This window comes from Muntiacus reevesi, chromosome 17, assembly GCF_963930625.1.
Source record: "Muntiacus reevesi chromosome 17, mMunRee1.1, whole genome shotgun sequence".
NCBI classification, from domain to species: domain Eukaryota; kingdom Metazoa; phylum Chordata; class Mammalia; order Artiodactyla; family Cervidae; genus Muntiacus; species Muntiacus reevesi.
In genome coordinates, this window is record NC_089265.1 from 35,816,991 (window position 1) to 35,834,687 (window position 17,697).

The 17,697-nt window shown below is 43.7% G+C and overlaps 1 protein-coding gene across 2 annotated transcripts in view; it reads left to right on the plus strand.

Moving 5' to 3' along the window:
• The first annotated feature begins 5,604 nt into the window (after positions 1 to 5,604).
• GLDC (glycine decarboxylase) overlaps positions 5,605 to 17,697 on the plus strand; it is an 84,880-nt gene continuing 72,787 nt past the window's right edge. For both annotated transcript variants that reach the window (XM_065908155.1, XM_065908156.1), the window contains exons 1-2: positions 5,605 to 6,069; positions 6,616 to 6,694. In XM_065908155.1, coding sequence (XP_065764227.1) covers positions 5,815 to 6,069; positions 6,616 to 6,694 — 334 coding nt within the window. In that variant the 5' untranslated portion in view covers positions 5,605 to 5,814. The remainder of the gene's footprint in view (positions 6,070 to 6,615; positions 6,695 to 17,697) is intronic.

Consider the following 17,697-nt stretch of genomic DNA (forward strand, 5'->3'; position numbering starts at 1 on the left):
ATGACACCACCCTTATGACTGAAAGCAAAGAAGAACTAAAGAGCCTCTTGATGAAGGTGAAAGAGGAGAATGAAAAAGCTGGCTTAAAACTCAACATTCAAAAAACTAAGATCGTTGCACTCAGTACCATCACTTCATGGCAAATAGATGGGGAAACAGTGGAAACAGTGACAGATTTTATTTTCTTGGGCTCCAAAATCACTGCAGATGGTGACTGCAGCCATGAAATTAAAACACACCTGCTGTTTGGAAGAAAAGCTATGCCAAACCTAGATAGCATATTAAAAAGCAGAAATATTGCTTTGCCAACAAAGGTCCATCTAGTCAAAGCTATGGCTTATCCAGTAGTCATGTGTGGATGTGAGAGTTGGACTCTAAAGAAAGTTGAGTGCTGAAGATGCTTTTGAACTGTGGTGTTGGAGAAGACTCTTGAGAGTCCCTTGGACTGCAAGGAGATCAGACTAGTCAATCCTAAAGGAAATCAACCCTGAGTATTCATTGGAAGGACTGATGCTGAAGCTGAAGTTCCAATACTTTGGCCACCTGATTGTGAAGAATTGAATCATTGGAAAAGACCTTGATGCTGGGAAAGATTGAGGGCAAGGGGAGAAGGGGATGACAGAAGATGAGATGGTTGGATGGCATCACCAACTCAGTGGAGTTTGAGCAAACTCTGGGAGATAGTGAAGAACAGGAAGGTTGTTAGCATGCTGCAGTCCACAGGGTCACAGAGTCAGACATGACTTAGTGACTGAACAATAGTAATTAGTGATATTGAGCATCTTCTCAGGTGCCTCTTAGCCATCTGTATATCTTCTTTGGAGAAATGGTCTTCCCTGGTGCCTCAGAGGTTAAAGCGTCTGCCTGCAATGCAGGAGACCCGGGTTCAATCCCTGAATCGGGAAGATCCCCTGGAGAAGGAAGTGGCAACCCACTCCAGTATTCTTACCTGGAGAATCCCATGGAGGGAGGAGCCTGGTAGGCTACAGTCCATGGTGTTGCAAAGAGTCAGACACGACTGAGCGACTTCACTCACTTGGAGAAATGTGTAGTTAGGTCTTTTGCCCATTTTTTTGATTGTGTTTTTTTTTTTTTTTTTTTTTTTTTTAGCTGCGTGAGTTGTTTGTATATTTTGTAGATTAATCCCTTGTCTGCTGCTTCATTTGCAAATATTTTCTCACATTCTGAGGGTTGTCTTTTCATCTTATTTATGGTTTCCTTTGCTGTGCAAAAGTTCTTACGTTTAATTAGGTCCCATTTGTTTATCTTTGTTTTTATTTTCATTACTATAGGAGGTGAGTCAAAAAAGATCTTGCTACAATTTATGTCAAAGAATGTTCTGCATATATTTTCTTTTTAGAGTTTTATAGTGACCAGCCTCACATTTAGATTTTTAATTTGTTTGGGTTTATTTATTTTTTTGGGGGGGTATTTTTGTGTATGTGTTAGGGAGTATTCTAATTTCATTCTTTTACATGTAGTTATCCAGTTTTTCTTTTTTTGTCCATGAAGCTTGTGGGATCTTAATTCCCCAACCAGGGAATGAACCTAGGTCCTCAGCAGTGAAAGCGTAGTATACTAACTATAGGACTGCCAGAGAATTCCCTCTTCTGATGTCTTTGGATCCTTTCTTTTCTATTAAGCCAAGAAAGTTCTAGTATCTTAATCTAATTGAATGAAGGCCATAATTGAGTTCCTTGGTGGCTCAATGGTAAAGAAAACCTGCCTACTAATGCAGGAGACTCGGGCTCGATCCGTGGGTCAGAAAGATCCCTTGGGGAAGAAAATGGCAACCTAGTCCAATATTCTTGCCTGGGAAATCCCATGGACAGAGGAGCATTGAGTGCTACCATCTGTGGGGTTGCAAAAGAGTTGGAAATGACTTATCAACTAGATAACAACAATAATAATTTGAGCCCGGTTTCAGTCAATGAACTCAGCAGACCCTTAGAGCCATTGCTAACCGATTGAATTAATACACTAAATCCAGAATCTCTAGTGCCGCAAACACATGAATGATTTCAATTTTATATTCCTTCTTCCTTGGTCTAGAACTCACCCCTACAGAGAAATCCTCCAACACTAATGTACTTTAGCAATGTCTTACAACTCTTTCCCTGTGTAAGTGTCTCCTCTGGTGTCAGACGTCTTACTCACCTTCCTAGAGTATGTTGCAATCTGACTCTCCCTGTGGATCTAGAGGTAAAGAAGCATTGGCATACCTCTGTAAGGTTGATGTTTTAGTGAAGCCATTACAGAATCTTCAAGCAAGGGGTGGCAAGGGAGGCAAGGAATCACCAGCATCTCAAAGAGGGGAGAAGGGAGTGTTTCAGGTGGCAAAGGGGACTCAGTTGGATTTGAGGGTTTAAGATAATCAAATTCAACCCAAATTACCAGGATGTCCCCATTCCAAGTCTTGGGGTTTTAGATTAATCCCAAGCTTTCACAGATGAGCCCTAATAAAACTGTGGATTCAATTTTTAAGATAATTTGGTGATCAGGAGGATGAAACAGTGAGTCTGATTTGTGGTGGCTCAGAGGGTAAAGCGTCTGCCTGCAACGCGGGAGACCCCGGTTCGATCCCTGGGTTGGGAAGATCCCCTGGAGAAGGAAATGGCAACCCACTCCAGTACTCTTGCCTTGAGAATCCCATGGCTGGAGGAGCCTGGTAGGCTACAGTCCACCGGGTCGCAAAGAGTCAGACACGACTGAGCGACTTCACTCACTTTCTCCCTGAAGCCACAGAAGTTATAGAGCTTGAAATTCTCTAGTTCTCTAGAAGTCATTTCATTTTTTAAATTAAAAATAATTTTTGAAAGTCTTCATTGAATTTGTTACAATATTGCTTCTGTTTTTTTCTTTTTTGGGGTGGGAGGTATGATCCTAGCTCCTTATCTGGGGATTGAACCTGCACCCTGTGCGTTGGAAAGCAAAGTCTTAACCACTGAAACCGCCAGGGAAGTCCCTGAGTGGTCACTTTGCTGGATAGACTCTCCATGGCATTCAGAAGCAACTAGCCCCCTCTATAGACCTTGTTCGGAGAAGGAAGTGGCAACCCACTCCAGTGTTCTTGCCTGGAGAATCCCAGGGACAGGGGAGCCTGGTGGGCTGCCATCTATGGGGTCGCACAGAGTCGGACACGACTGAAGTGACTTAGCAGCAGCAGCAGCATAATCCTTGTTATATCATTCCCACCAGAAGGGTCTAACCTAGCAACTATTTGGTCTAGCAAAGATTTGTCTTCAATAGGAAATTTATTCCCCACTGATATATATTTTTTTAATTTATTTATTTTATTTTTGGCTATGCTGGGTCTTCGTTGCTGTGCGGGCTTTTCTCTAGTTTCAGCAGGCAGGGCCTCCTCTCTAGCTGTGGCGTGCAGGCTTCTCATCGTGGTGGCTTCTCATTGCAGTGGCTTCTCTAGTTGCAGAGCATGGGCTCTAGGCCACTCAAGCCTTAGAACTTCAGTAGTTTTGGCTCAGGGGCTCTAGAGCGCTGACTCAATAGTTGTGGCACAAGGGCTTAGCTGCTTTGCGGCATGTGGAATCTTCCTGGATCAGGGATTAAACCCATGTCTCCTGCATTGGCAGGTGGATTCTTTTTTCACTGAACCACCAGGGAAGCCCCCCACTGATAATTTAAATAACTTTCAATTTCTGCCTAAGACTATCATGATCTCATCCTCCCCTAGTGATAACATTATCATTGACTTCAAACAGAATTGGGCCAGATAGCTAATTCCTCTAAGCCTACTTTTGGGCTCAGTTACAGTCTTTGTTAAAGTTTATTTAGGAAAACAAACAAAACACTCAAAATATTTCAAGCAATACCTGGATTAAAAGTGGTGCATGTAGAGGGTGGGATGTTTTGAGAGAACAGCATGAATATTATCTATAGTGAAACAGATCACCAGCCCAGGTGGGATGCATGAGACAAGTGCTCGGGCCTGGTGCACTGGGAGGACCCAGAGGAATCGGGTGGAGAGGGAGGTGGGAGGGGGGATCGGGATGGGGAATACATGTAACTCCATGGCTGATTCATGTCAATGTATGACAAAACCCACTGCAAAAAAAAAAAAAAAAAAAAAAGTAGTGCATGTAGAATCACTGGAAGGACTGGAAAAGCAAGAGACAGGGTAGATAGAACACCATTATCTTTAGGTCAACCACTGAAGCTCTAGTCCAGGACAGCGAGAAATTCCTGCTGCTTCCTAAGGTTGGAAAATCACAGGATGTTTATCACAGCTGCCTTGCTGCACAAACATGGATGGCTGGTAAGGAATCATTTCATGTCTGCTGCCATCCATATATATATCTGCTGCTGTCAGAAAAACAAGAAAATGGTTTCTACTTTGATTCCATTTTCCAATTCTCACACAAGTGTATCTTGTTGACAGAAGACTAACAACATCTAGAAGCCTGGAGCTAAGCTGGGAATTATAGTTCTCTTGCTTCCAGCCCCTATGATCCATAGAGAATAGTCAGGAATGGGGAATAAATGCACACTGCTTCTGTCTTATCCCATGGCAGCTAGCACCAAGGATATCTCCCAACTTTTATTAAGGCTGTAATTTCAATTCCAAACTAGTGAAAATCTTCAAAGATATTCACCCAGGCCTTCCTAGTTCACCACTCATCCCCTAACCTGCCTGCCACACACACACACATTTTGCCTACAGTTGTCTGTTTTCTACTTTCCTGCCTCTCTGCCTACTCTCTGTGCCTGTGAGTTACAGAACCCAGGGTGTGCAGAATAAGACTGAAGACGAAGCTTAGAGGAGAAAGAGGACAGGTTCTGTTTTTCCCTAATCTTAGTACACCTAATGTTCTGTCCTTCACTCTTCCTCATATTAGGAGAGTTGTAATTCTGAAAGCTATTCTGGTAAAAATCTCAAGAGTTAGCTAGAGAGATTGGATTTCCAAAATATCCAGGTATAAATAACTTTTCAACTAAGGTGACAGTGCAAAATGTATACGTTTGTATCTTTTGCATTTTTTATATCATACACACAAACACACACACACACACACCCTCCCGCGGCGGGAGGGAGCAGGGCGTGAAAGGGGATAAGAGAAGAGTTCAAGGCTAGTGTTATGGTTGTAGTTTCAATGTACGATCTCTTTTTAAATACTATCCAGCTCTGTTAGATGCGGAAACCGAAGCTCAGAGGTTGGATAACTTGTTCATGATCACACAACTATATGAAAACTCTCATCTGCGCGTATTGGTTTCCAGGAGGTATGACAGGAAGTTACCCTGAAATTAATAGAGACTAACCAGCTCTGAGTTTGGCCTCCCTGTCGGAATCACCTTCCATTTCAGCTGAATCCCCCAGGCACTTTCGTCTGTTGCCTCTGGCACCGAGCGCAGGGAGGGGGACGGTCCCTGCATCCACTAGAGATGGAGCGGGAGTAATTGAGGATGGAAGGCTCTGCGCGAAGAGCAGGAGGAGCCCGCGGAGGGCCTGAGGAGGGGGTAGGGAAAGGGGGCGGGGCAGGGCAGACCCTGCCCCGCCCTTCCGTTCACTCCCATTGGCCGTGCGTTCACTGGGCCTATCCCACTGCCCACCCCCAGAACGACGCTTAAAGTGTGCGAAGCAGGTGCTTCGGGAGGAGTAACAAGTTTGCGCGCGTGTCCGGGATCGGCGCGGCACCCATTCATTGCCTCTGAACATCCATCTGTCCCTTCGGTCATCCTTCGGGAAGGGGCTCCAGCCACCTGGGGGCAGCCGCCACCCAGGGGACTACGACCAGAAAAGGAGCAGAAAGCCCGGCTGAGCCTCGCGGGCCCAGGCAGGGGACGGTGACGACCACCATGCAGACGTGCGCCAAGGCCTGGGGGCTGCGTCTGGGTTGCGGAGTCGGGGGCGGCCGCCGCCTGGCTGGAGGAGCGGGTCCCCGGTGGGCGCCGCGGGGCCGTGACAGAAGTAGCGGCGGCGGGGATAGCGGCGGGGCCGGGGCCTCGCGCCTCCTCGAGCGCCTCCTCCCCAGACACGACGACTTCGCTCGGAGACATATCGGTCCCGGGGACAAAGACCAGAAGGAGATGCTACAGGCCTTGGGGCTGGCGGTAAGGACCCCAACCCGGCTCTCCCGGGCCTCACCCCCGCCCTGCCTTCTGTCCGCACGGCCTCCCGGCCCCCACCAGGAGCCCCGCTTCTCTTCGCTTGGGACCTGCATCCTGGTCCGGGGCTCTGGTGAGGAAGCCAGCGCGCGTGCTCGGTCCGCGTGCCCAAGACTTCTCCCACCAGCTTACTTTCTCCTCCACCAGCTCTTCGCGCCTCAAAATCGTGTATTTAACAACCTAGTTCGGCCCTGCTGATGAGCTCTAACTTTGCAAGAGAAGAACCTCCCGATTTATCCAATTATCTCCGATTGCCCACCGAAATCCAAGCTACAGTGGCCGAATTACTATCCTAATCCCTCCCCCCCCCGCCCGAGTGATTTTTGGTTTGTTAAAGTTGTCCTTTTTAAAAAGAAACTCTTTTTAAAAATTAGACCATTTAATAAGTGAAGTCCCCACAAGCCTTTGTATATGCAAAATACAGAGGTGACTTTTAACTAAGAAGCACTTTCCTCTGCCTTCAGTGTTCACAAGCTTGCCTTTTAATTTTAGAGCGTTGATGAACTGATCGAGAAGACCATCCCTGCCAGCATCCGCCTGAAAAGACCCTTGAAAATGGATGACCCTGTCTGTAAGTAACCGGGAGACTCCATTTGCTCTGGCCTGTTTGTCTTCTGTGGTCTCTGAAAGTCCATCTATGGGTCAGGATTGCTCAGGAGGGAGAATGTTTATTAAGATAAAACAGCGCTGGGTACCGCACCGGGCGGAGGAGGGTGCAATATATTCGGCTCCCTGGAATAGTTCTCTGTCTCAGCACCCCGCAAGGAGCCAGCAAACTTCCTGGGGAGGGTGGGGTGCGGGGCGAGGCAGTGCGCAAGCAAGTGCAAAGGATTCCCAACTCGCCAGGCACCTGTCCAGGTGTGATTCTCCCATCCTTTGGCTTGGGAGATGTCCTCACTTCTCTGCAGATCGGCATACTCAGAAGGGAAAAAAGAACTGCCTACAGTCTTGCAAATAGGGGAGTGACAAAAATGGGAGACCCAGACATCTGGCCTCCTACCCCGAGGTTATTTATATCACAGTAGTTTCTAATTGTTCCATCTCAGATCCAAATTTTATTATCTATACCCACTGCATGGCACCAGTACTTCTAAAGTCTGAATGATTTTTAAGAAATCTTAATTTACCCATAGACTCTCTTAGAATTTTAATTTATATTTAAAAATATTTTAATGGTCTCAGGATTATTTGATGTCCACGACTGAGCAAGAATTCACACAACAAATGCAAAATTCAAGTGGAGAGACAGAGCTGAATTTTTTTTTTTAATAAACAAGAAAGTATTCTCCTGGTTTTGAATCATAAAAATGCTATGTCTTCTGAGGTCAAGGGAAGAGAAGATAATTGGTTTGCTTTAGGTCTGAGGACAGAAAAGATATGTGGAAGGTAGGCTTTATTTTGTTTTCAAGTATACAACTTGAGGTATGAACCAGCCCCCAGCTGACTGATGCTATAATTCACGCTGTGCTGAGGGCTGCTTCCTTTATTGGTTTCAAATCTGAACCATTTCCCTTGATGGAAGGAACCTTGTTCATAGAAGAAAATATGAACTTTTTGTCTGCTTGAACTGATTGAGACCTGGGGATAACCTTCCTTATCTATTTCAATTTTAGAAGCCTTATCTATTTCAGTTTTAGGAAATCAGAATCCTGATTCATTGGATGTTTAGCATAGTTATATGTTTTTGAAACAAGTCATCAGTGAATATTTGAACAAGTAAATTTCTTCCTGAGTCTTTCAAAGTCACAAAATGTTTAGGTCAGCCCTTTTACTATATACTCTAAATAAAATGTTTTTTAAGAGCATCAGAGTCTAGGAACCATATCCAAGTTATCTAGCCTCGTGTACTCTTGCTGCTTGTTTCCAGCTGAAAAATTTGAACCTTGAGAGATTCCATTTGTCCCCCTTCTTTGGAAGCAGACTTCTGATAAGTAATTTATAATTTATGTGTAAACTTTAAACCCAGCTTCTGTGAAGTTTGGGGCTGCTTCCATCTGGTTAGACTGAGGTGACTCAGAAAATATTGCACAGGCAGGAGTCTCCCTAGCCCTGAAGTGGATCGGCTCTCCAACAAAGCTTGCTTCTTAGAAGTGAGCTAGGAGTGGGGATAGGGAGGATGGGATGCAGAATGCATCAAAAAGGTATCAGTGTTTTACTTTGCAATGGTTATTGAATGTGTTCCACATGGGGAGAGCAAATTGGTACAGGTAACCTCTAGTAGAAGCGTTTGCATTTACTAGTGGAGCTGCATGACCCAAACTTGGTTTCACACGAAAGCTGAGTGCCCGTGTTCTACCATAATCAAAGGGATTCTAGACCAAATATTTGTTCACTGAGTAGAGAGAAAACTAAGCTAGTACATGTCTTAAATCCCTCATTGCTGAGTAAAAGAAGATTGTGAGAGCTGTAAGCAGTATGGAGATACTTGGGTTCTTATTCATAACTTTATGATCTCAAACCAATATGTAGTACTTAGCATGTCCTGGGCTCTTTTTAAAATGTTTTTCATATATTAATTTAATCCTTATTACAACCCTATGAGGTAACTATCATTATCAACTCTGACTTAAAATGAACAAACCAGTCCTTCCCCAGTGGTCCAATGGTTAAGACTCTGCGCTTCCAATGCAGGGATCCCTGGTCTGGGAACTAGGATCCCACGTGTGTGTGGCGTGGCCCAAAATAAACACAAAAAGCATGGCATACAGAGGGTAAAAATCATGCCCAAGGTCACCACTGGTAAGCAGTGGAGGCAGAATTCAACCCATACAGTGCAGGCCCTGTTCACACTCCAGTCCTCCTCATTGTCCCCTAAGGGAGAAAATCCTTGTCCTGACACTTCCTCAGTATCCAATTTACAGGTGCGCACAAGCCCAACACACTGGAATCACTCCACCAGCTGCCCTAGTGGAAATACTGCAGTGGGCTGAGAGCCCAGGTCTGAGAACACTCAGGCCCACTGCTGGGGTGAGGGAAGGGGTGACAGAGGTGCAGGGTCAGAGCTGGGTGTTGAGGGATGAGTAGTAATGCTCTGTTGGACGACTCCAGGGGAGACTGCTGCAGCCAGAGGGAATAGATTGTACAGGACAAAGCGGGCTGACAGAGTCAGGGAAGCATGGATTGTTCGGCTGTTATGCAGGAGGCTCCCTCTCCCCTTGGACAGGTAAGGAAGTGCCTTGAAAGAATGCCTTGATCTCAGTCGGCTTCACAGTAAGCCATACTTTAGAGAAACAAACAAAGCTACTTGTTCATCCCATTCAAGTGAACCCCCACCCTCCACTGGCATACACAAAGGAAAAAAACTAGGATTTATGTCAATGGAAACATTCGTTTCTCTGGATGGTGCCATTATGAATGATTTTAGATTTCTTTTTATTCCTCTGTTTTTTTCTAGATTTTCTACAGTAACTATGTATTTATTTTGTAATTAATATAAAACTTAAATACTTTATGAATCACACCACTCACTTTCAGCTATAATATGTTTCTCTGTGTAGTATTTTCAGTGAAGTCATCTCCAGTGAACCAGACTGAAGTAGCCCATAACTTCACAGAAGCAGCCAGGCTTCAAGTTTACAGAAAATTGCACATTGTTTATTTTGAGCATGCTTATTAGGAAGAGAGAGGAGACACTAAACCCTTAAATGTGTAAGTTATTCGACCTGAACTGGGCAGCTGGGCTGTCAGAATGAGACTTTTGATGGACTTGTGACAACCTAATGCTCCAAGCAATATTGTTTAGAGTGATTTTAACAAATGGTTAATGGAGGGCAGTGAGTGAAGGGTGCAGGGTTGTGCAATGCAGCTGCAGGTGGCAACTCTGTCACCCAGGTGACCCACCCTTCTGAACTGACCCCGAGGACACCGACAGGGCATCTGTTCTCCTGACCGTGGACGGATCAGTTGTTTTTCAGCTGGGTTAAGTCTGTTGTCAGGTGCAGCCTGCAGTGTGTGACAAATCCCTCCTTTGGCCATTTCTGGCTTCTTGAGATCCCAGCATGTATGAATTATTATTTCATCTTTAGGATAATTCTGATGGATTCTTCTTATACAACTGTGGAAATAAACAAAGACCAGCCAAATGAGAAAAGCAAAGGCTGTTTATTCTGAACTTGCTATAGGAGTCAGCCTTTTGTTGTACAGGGGAGTAGGAAGGCCTTCAGGGGCACCCTGTTGGCCTAAGCAAGATGTAGGTAGGCCAACAAAAGCAAGTCTTCCAACTAAAGCAGGGTTTTCCTTGTGATTGCATAAAGCTGTTTGTTCAGGTTTGTCTGGTTGGTTCTAGATTGGAAGCAGGGACCAAGATTAGTGAAGTTGTCAGTTATTAATCAAGTCCTGGCTCTTTTGGGCCAATTGCTATAGAAGTTGTTGTTTATCTTCTGCCATTGTCACTGGAGATAGCAAAAGAGAGCTTTCTGCAAGTCTAGTCTGTAGCGAGCTGGCTCAGGGGTGGTTTATTGTGGATTAGGGGGTTGGTTTCCTGAGCAGGTTGCTGCAAATGGTAGGTGAAAATTTTATAGTTATATATGGTCTGGCCAATGTCTATTTGTATGTTTAGACTCTCATAGTAGTCTGTTGTCCTTATATTTTTGTCATTAATTCTTATGGGGCAGACCCCTGCTGACCTGACTGAAAGCTTGTGCAGTCACTCTATTGTCTAAATTGTAGTGTTTATGGCTATTTACTACTGGTAAGGCATTGCAAGGATAAATGTATGAATAAACATAATCACTATCCTCAGTGGGCTTACATCTTAATGTGACTTGAGTTCAAAAGTTAAAACGTCCAATATGTCATAAAACTATGAATAAAATGCTGTAAATGTACAGAAATGATGTGAAATTGAATAGAAAATCTGGTATTTCTGAAAGCACTATAAAAAGTTGAAATATATCTTCTATAGATATCTCCTGTATCTATAGAAACAAAGACAATATCTTTACATTGACTGTGTACGTTTTTTGTGTGTTTGTGTAAATATATTATTATAAGAAGGAGAAAACTCAAAAAGGCAGCACCTTCAGTGAGAAAAATAAGATGGCAAAATTCAATGTGCTAGGCATGCCATCTTTGATGGCATCTTAACAGAATAGTTATACTGATGATTTGGGGGATTCTTGGATGTTTTTCAGCACCATGAAGCCGTATTTCAATTCTCAGGGGACATCCTACAATTTAAATCACTTCTGACACTATCTACCTGCATACAGCATCAGACTTCACATATTAACCCTCCAAGACTGCCCCCACTTGAGATGTCAATTACAAGTCAGGATTGTCACCTGTGCTCTGACCTGTTGTGCTCAGTCACTCAGTTATGTCCACCTCTTTGCAACCCCATCAACTGTAGCTCACCAGGCTCCTCTGTTCATGGAATTTTCCAGGTGAGAATATTGGAGCAGGTTGCCATTTCCTCCTCCAGAGGATCTTGCTGACCCAGGGATCGAATGAGTCTTGCGTCTCCTGCATTGACAGGCAGATTCTTTACCACTTCAGCACTGACTAATGAGCTATAAGTTGGATCCCTTCTTCTGGTTTGATTAATTTGCTAGAGTGGCTCATGAAATACACAGAAATGTTTCCTTATGTTTACCAGTTTATTAAAAGGATATTATAAGGGATACAGGTGAACACCTAAATGAAGAGATACATAGGATAGGCAAAAGGAGAAGGGAGTGGCAGAGGATGAGATGGTTAGATAACATCACCAATTCAATGAACATGAATTTGAGCAAACTCCAGGAGATAGTGAAGGACAGGGAAGCCTGGCATGCTGCAGTCCGTGGGGTTGGACATGACTTAGAGACTAAACAACTACAACAACATAGGGTGGGATCTGAAAGGGTCCCAAGCACAGGAGCTTTTGTCCCCATGGGACTGGGGTATGTCCCAGCACAGGAATGTAGTAGCCATTCTAGAAACTCATCAAATCTGTTGTTTTTATAGAGCTTACTCTTCAGCTCCTCTGCCCTTCCTACTTCTAGAGGTCAATGGGTGACCCTGAGAGTTCCAGCTTTCTAATCACTTGGTCTTTCTGCTGACCAGCCCCGTCCAAGGCTATTTAGGGACCCCACCATCATCTATGACACCACCCTTATAGCAGAAAGTGAAGAACTAAAGAGCCTCTTCATGAAAGTAAAATAGGAGAGTGAAAAGTTGGCTTAAAACTCAGCATTCAGAAAACTAAGATCTTGGCATCCAGTCCTATCACTTCATGGCAAATAGATGGGGAAACAGTGGAAACAGTGAGAGACTTTACTTTTTGGACTCCAAAGTCACTACAGATGGTGACTGCAGTCATGAAATCAAAAGACGCTTACTCCTTGGGAGGAAAGCTGTGACCAACCTAGATAGCGTATTAAAAAGCAGAGATATTTCTTTGCCAACCAAGGTCCATCTAGTCAAAGCTTTGGTTTTTCCAGGAGTCATGTATGGATGTGAGAGTTGGACTATAAAGAAAGCTGAGTGCCAAAGAATTGATGCTTTTGAATTGTGGTTTTGGAGAAGACTCTTGAGAGTCCCTTGGACTGCAAGGAGATCCAACCAGTCCATCCTAAACGAAATCAGTTCTGGGTGTTCATTGGAAGGACTGATACTGAAGCTGAAACTCCAATATTTTGGCACCTGATGTGAAGAACTGACTCATTTGAAAAGACTGATGCTGGGAAAGATCGAAGGTGGGAGAAGAAAGGGATAACAGAGTATGTGATGGTTGGATGGCATCATCAACTCATGGACATGAGTTTTAACAAGGTCTGGGTGTTGGTGATGGACAGGGAAGCCTGGCGTGCTACAGTCCATGGGGTCACAAAGAGTCTGACACAACTGAGTCACTGAACTGAACTGAACCTCATCTATTTGCAGATACCTAGGTATGCTCAGAAGTGCTTGTTATGAATAACACAAGATACTCCTATCACTCAGGATATACACAAACACAAAGACTAGTGATACTTTTTATTATATCAGGTACTGTCAGACAAATATGCATGTGGTGGTGTATCCAAATAGAAGTGGAAAAGTGAAAATAGTTAAGAGATGAATTCTAAAATAAATTATAAACAGTTTTTTCCCCTTCCTTTTGAAATTAGAACACCAAGTGAGAAATGTCACTCTTTGTAAAGTATCATTTTAAGCATTAACATGTTTTGGACTATCAACCTAAATAAAGAGGTAAACTGAACAAAGAACCTAAATAAAGAGGTAAGCAAGCTCAAATTACCAGAAGTTTGAGTTTATTTGGGAGTAGTAGAGGAATTACAATTTGGGAGACACATGCTGTAGAAGCTTCAAAGTTAGTTGAAAGTCTAGGGCAGGCTCTGTGGGTAGGGAGCACAAAAGAGGGCCATCCAGCCAGAACCCAGACAGTGAGTTTGTTGACTTGAGTATGGAGAGATTTTTGGTGGCTCTTCATTGGTCTCAGATAAGTCCCAACCTTCTAGAAATCAGGTATTTACAGGAAATCAGTCTCTCAGTTCTCAAGTTCCATTCTTGAGGGAGCAGGTGTGAGATTCTCCATTTTCATATCCTTAGATTCCATTTTGGATTGGGATCCTTTCACAGGACTTTCTTATTTTTTGACATACAAAGATACAAACATGCAGACATAAGGTGATGAGGTGCCAAATAGGTCATGCGATTGAGACAAAGGACTTAAAATATAAAACAACTTTTCCCCTTACTTGGTAAAGGATCATGGGATTCATCCAGCATTATCAAAGATTTTATATACATGAAATTCTTTAACAATATTTTAAAGTATTGGCTCTTCTTTGGAAAAGTTGCTCTATTCCTTATCTCTTGCTTTATAAGAAATTACTACAAGACTCTGGCTTAAAACAACAATGAACATTTATTATCCTCATAGTTTCTGAGGTTGGGGATCCAGAAGCAACTAAACTAGGGGGATCTGGTTCTGAGTCACTCATGAGGTTGTGAGATCTCACTCCCACGCTGGTGGATGTTCAACCAGAGCTAGAGGAACCAGTTCCAGGATGGTTCATTCACATGGCTGGCAAGTTGGTGCTGGCTGTTTGGGGGAGGCCCTGGTGCCTCCTCACACAGGTCAGTCCCCATTCTACTTGAGTGAGTGTCTTCATAGCATGGCAGCTGGATTCCTGCAGAGCCAGTGATTCAAGAGAGAAGGAAAGCCAGGCAGAAGCTATCCGTTTTATAACCTCGTCTTGAAAGTCCTATAGTATCGTTTATTTCATGTTCTGTTCATTAGAGTGAGTCATTAAGATTGGTCCAAATTCAAGGGAAGGGGAATTAGTTTCTACCTTTTGAAGGGAGGAGTGTAAACAAGATTACAGACATAATTTTTTAAAATAGACATTCCTTTTCAAAGCAGTTTTAGGTTCACAGCAACACTGAGCAGAAAGTGCAGAGAGGTCCCATATAGCCCTTGCCTCCACATATGCAGAGACTCCTGCATTGTCAACATCCTCCACCAGAGTGGTACGTTTGTTATAACCAGTGAACCTACAGAGACATATCATCATCACCCAGAGCCTATAGTTCATGTTAGGGTTCCCTCCTGGTGTTGTACATTCTGTGAAATTGAGCAAATGTATACTGACATGTAGCCACCATTATAGTAGCATAAAGGGTGTTTTCACTGCCCTGAAGGTCTTCTGCAAACATATTTTTTAAACTACCACATTCATCTAAGTTAGCATATACTTAGTATTATAAATGATAATGAATTTTACCTAACTTTAAAAAAATATTCAGTGCTATAACAATGAAATCAATTATACCATGTTTTAAATATGGCATTACTTTTGAGGACTATTAGGTACATAGGGCCATTTGCTCATACCCTAAATCTCCCAGCCTAGGCCCCTTCGTTACCATCGGGTTATAAACTACTGTCCCCAAATCTACATCTATGACCCTCTCCATCTATTTTCATTCCTCATTTATTGAAAAACTTCAATAGAAAATAAGATACTGCTTAGGCACTGAGAATGCAAGAGTCAGGAGGTAAAGGGTGATAAAGATATGATCCCTGACTGTAGGTTCAGATACTGAATAGCTCTTCAGGTCTACAAAAAGGGTGAATGCTTGGGCTGAGGTTATGGCATGAACAGAAGGGTGGAATTGTGGACATGCTTGATTATTTGAGGATGGTGAGTAAACTATGTATAGAATATTGAGCTGCAGAGATGTACAGAAAGCAAGGTATGGAGGGCTCAAAACTGTGATAAAGGATTTGTTTTCCTGTATGTAATGGGGAGACATTGACAGTTATTACAGAAGGAAGTAATATATTCAAGTTGTGTTTGGCTGAGTGCCTCTGAGATACAGGCAAGGAGACCAACTGGGAGCTTATTGGAGAGGTTAGAGGTGAAATTTTAAATGTACGTTAGTTCAGGTCTACCAGGAAGCAGTCGCTACAAGGATATTAGATATGCAAAAGTGGGAGCAGGGGAAGACTGGGGAACTTTTAGATTGTGATGCAGGTCTGACTCTGGTGGAGAAGATAGATGAAAGGAGAATTGGGTAAGGAGAATCAGAGACTGCAACACAGATCTAAAAATTTTTGGTCAGTCTGAGTGGAGTCTTTGAGCCAAAGTCATCCACCGGAGGAGTCCCACATCTTTACAGAAGTGGGTCTACATTAGTTCTACTGGGCTTAGTAATTGGCTGGGAGTAGCCTGGGAAGTATGCTTTAGTACAAACATGGTGGTTGGCCCAGAGGGGCAGCAGGTTGGACTGTAGGTCAGTTTCTAGGCTGAGTGTCTTGGGGGTGATGGTGATATTAACAGCACGAATAGGGAGAAGAGGAGGTCCTGGAGGAAGAGGAGACCGTGAGCCTTGTTTGAGCAGAATTGAATTTGAGGTGTTGGTGGAATATGCATTTGAAAAAGCTGAAGCAGTAGATGAAAATACAAGTCTAGAGCTCAAGAGAGAGACTAGAAATGGAGTTACAGATTTAGTGACTCTTCTGAATGAATTAATGAGAATGAGCAAGATTTCCTAGTGATGGAGTATTGGGAAGAAAGTAGAAGCCAGGACATGGGGAAATAGAGCATGGAAAAGAATGGATTACAGAGTAGTCTGAGATGAAGTAATCCAAGAGGCCAAAGGATAAATCCACAAGTCAGGACTTGTAGATTTAGTGTCAAATTCTGAACTTTTCTTAGGTATCAGGGAGAAGAAAGTCTACCTGATGACGTTAGGACACTGCAGTGGGAGGAGTTTAGGGGCTGCCTGTCTGCTGATCTGAGTGAGAGACAGAAAGGGTGAGACTGAGTGTTAGAAAAGTGAGAAAGTGACCATCTGGGTCTTAAGGAACCTAGATCACCTTGCATGGAAGACCTGCTGAGATTTTTTATGAGTTTTTCTTTCTTTCTTTTTTTTTTTTTTTTTTTTACTGTGTTGGGTCTTAGTTGCTGTGCATGGGCTTTCTCTAATTGCAGAGAGCGGGGTCTACTCTAGTGGTGGTGCATGGGCTTCTCATCGTGGGGGCTTCTCTTGTTGTGGAACACAGGCTCTAGGCACATGGGCTTCAGTAGTTGCATGCAGCATGCAGGCTCAGTAGTTTGTGGCTTGCTGGCTCTAGGGCACGTGGGCTTTGGTAGTTGCAGTCCTTGGGCTCATTAGCTGTGGCTCGAGGGCCCTGGAGCATGCAGGCTTCAGTAGTTGTGACACATTGGCTTGGTTCCTCTGCAGCATGTAGGGTCATCCCGTACCAGGGATGAAACCCCTGTCCCCTGCATTAGCAGGTGGCTTCCTATCCATTGCGCCCCCAGGGAAGTTCCCTGCTGAGATTTGATGCCTTGAATCTATCAAGTTTGCGAGGGTCCCCTCACCCAACATCATTTAGTGACAGGGGAGCAGAAATAGAGAAATGGGATGTCTGAGTTTAGCTGAGGTGGAAGATTGGTGAAGTCAAGTGGCCAAGGACTTCAAGGCCCGCACAGGCTGGGAGATGTGAGGTACATTGGGGTGGAAGCTCAGTGAGCATCTTATGGGAATGAGAGTGGGGCCCTGACCTGCTAACCTGAGTCCACTCAGAGTCCTAAGGGGGCTGATCGACAGTGAGGTTGTGAGCTGCTTGTCGGAGGGTAGGTGCTCTGGCTTTTCTATTCCTTATGTCCTCTTTTCCCCCCACCAAATGACACTGTGCTTTGCTTTTAGAAATCTTAGATCTGGTTTTGACTGCTGAGGTTTGTTTTACTTGTTAAACGTGCAGTATTTTAGTAAAAATGCAAACTGGGGGTTTACTTTGTAAGGATTCTCAATGTCTGTAACATCAATGTACTAACTGACTTAACAATAAGGAAAGAAAATTTTGGAAAATATGAAATTATTGCAGTCACTGCATTATTTCACAGAACTTGCTTCATAGCTGCAAGTTTCTATTTAGAAATGTTTTTCTGAAGCTCGTACCTTTAGGGATGTGAGAACAATTTGCACATTGATTTGTCTTAGTGCGTTCTGTAATGCATGACTTATTGTGAATATTGAGCTAACTATATTTGGGGGTTTAGGTGAATTTTCATTTCCTTGCATTTTCTGAGCACCTACTATGTGCCTAGCAAACCATTATGCCCCTGCCCACGAAGA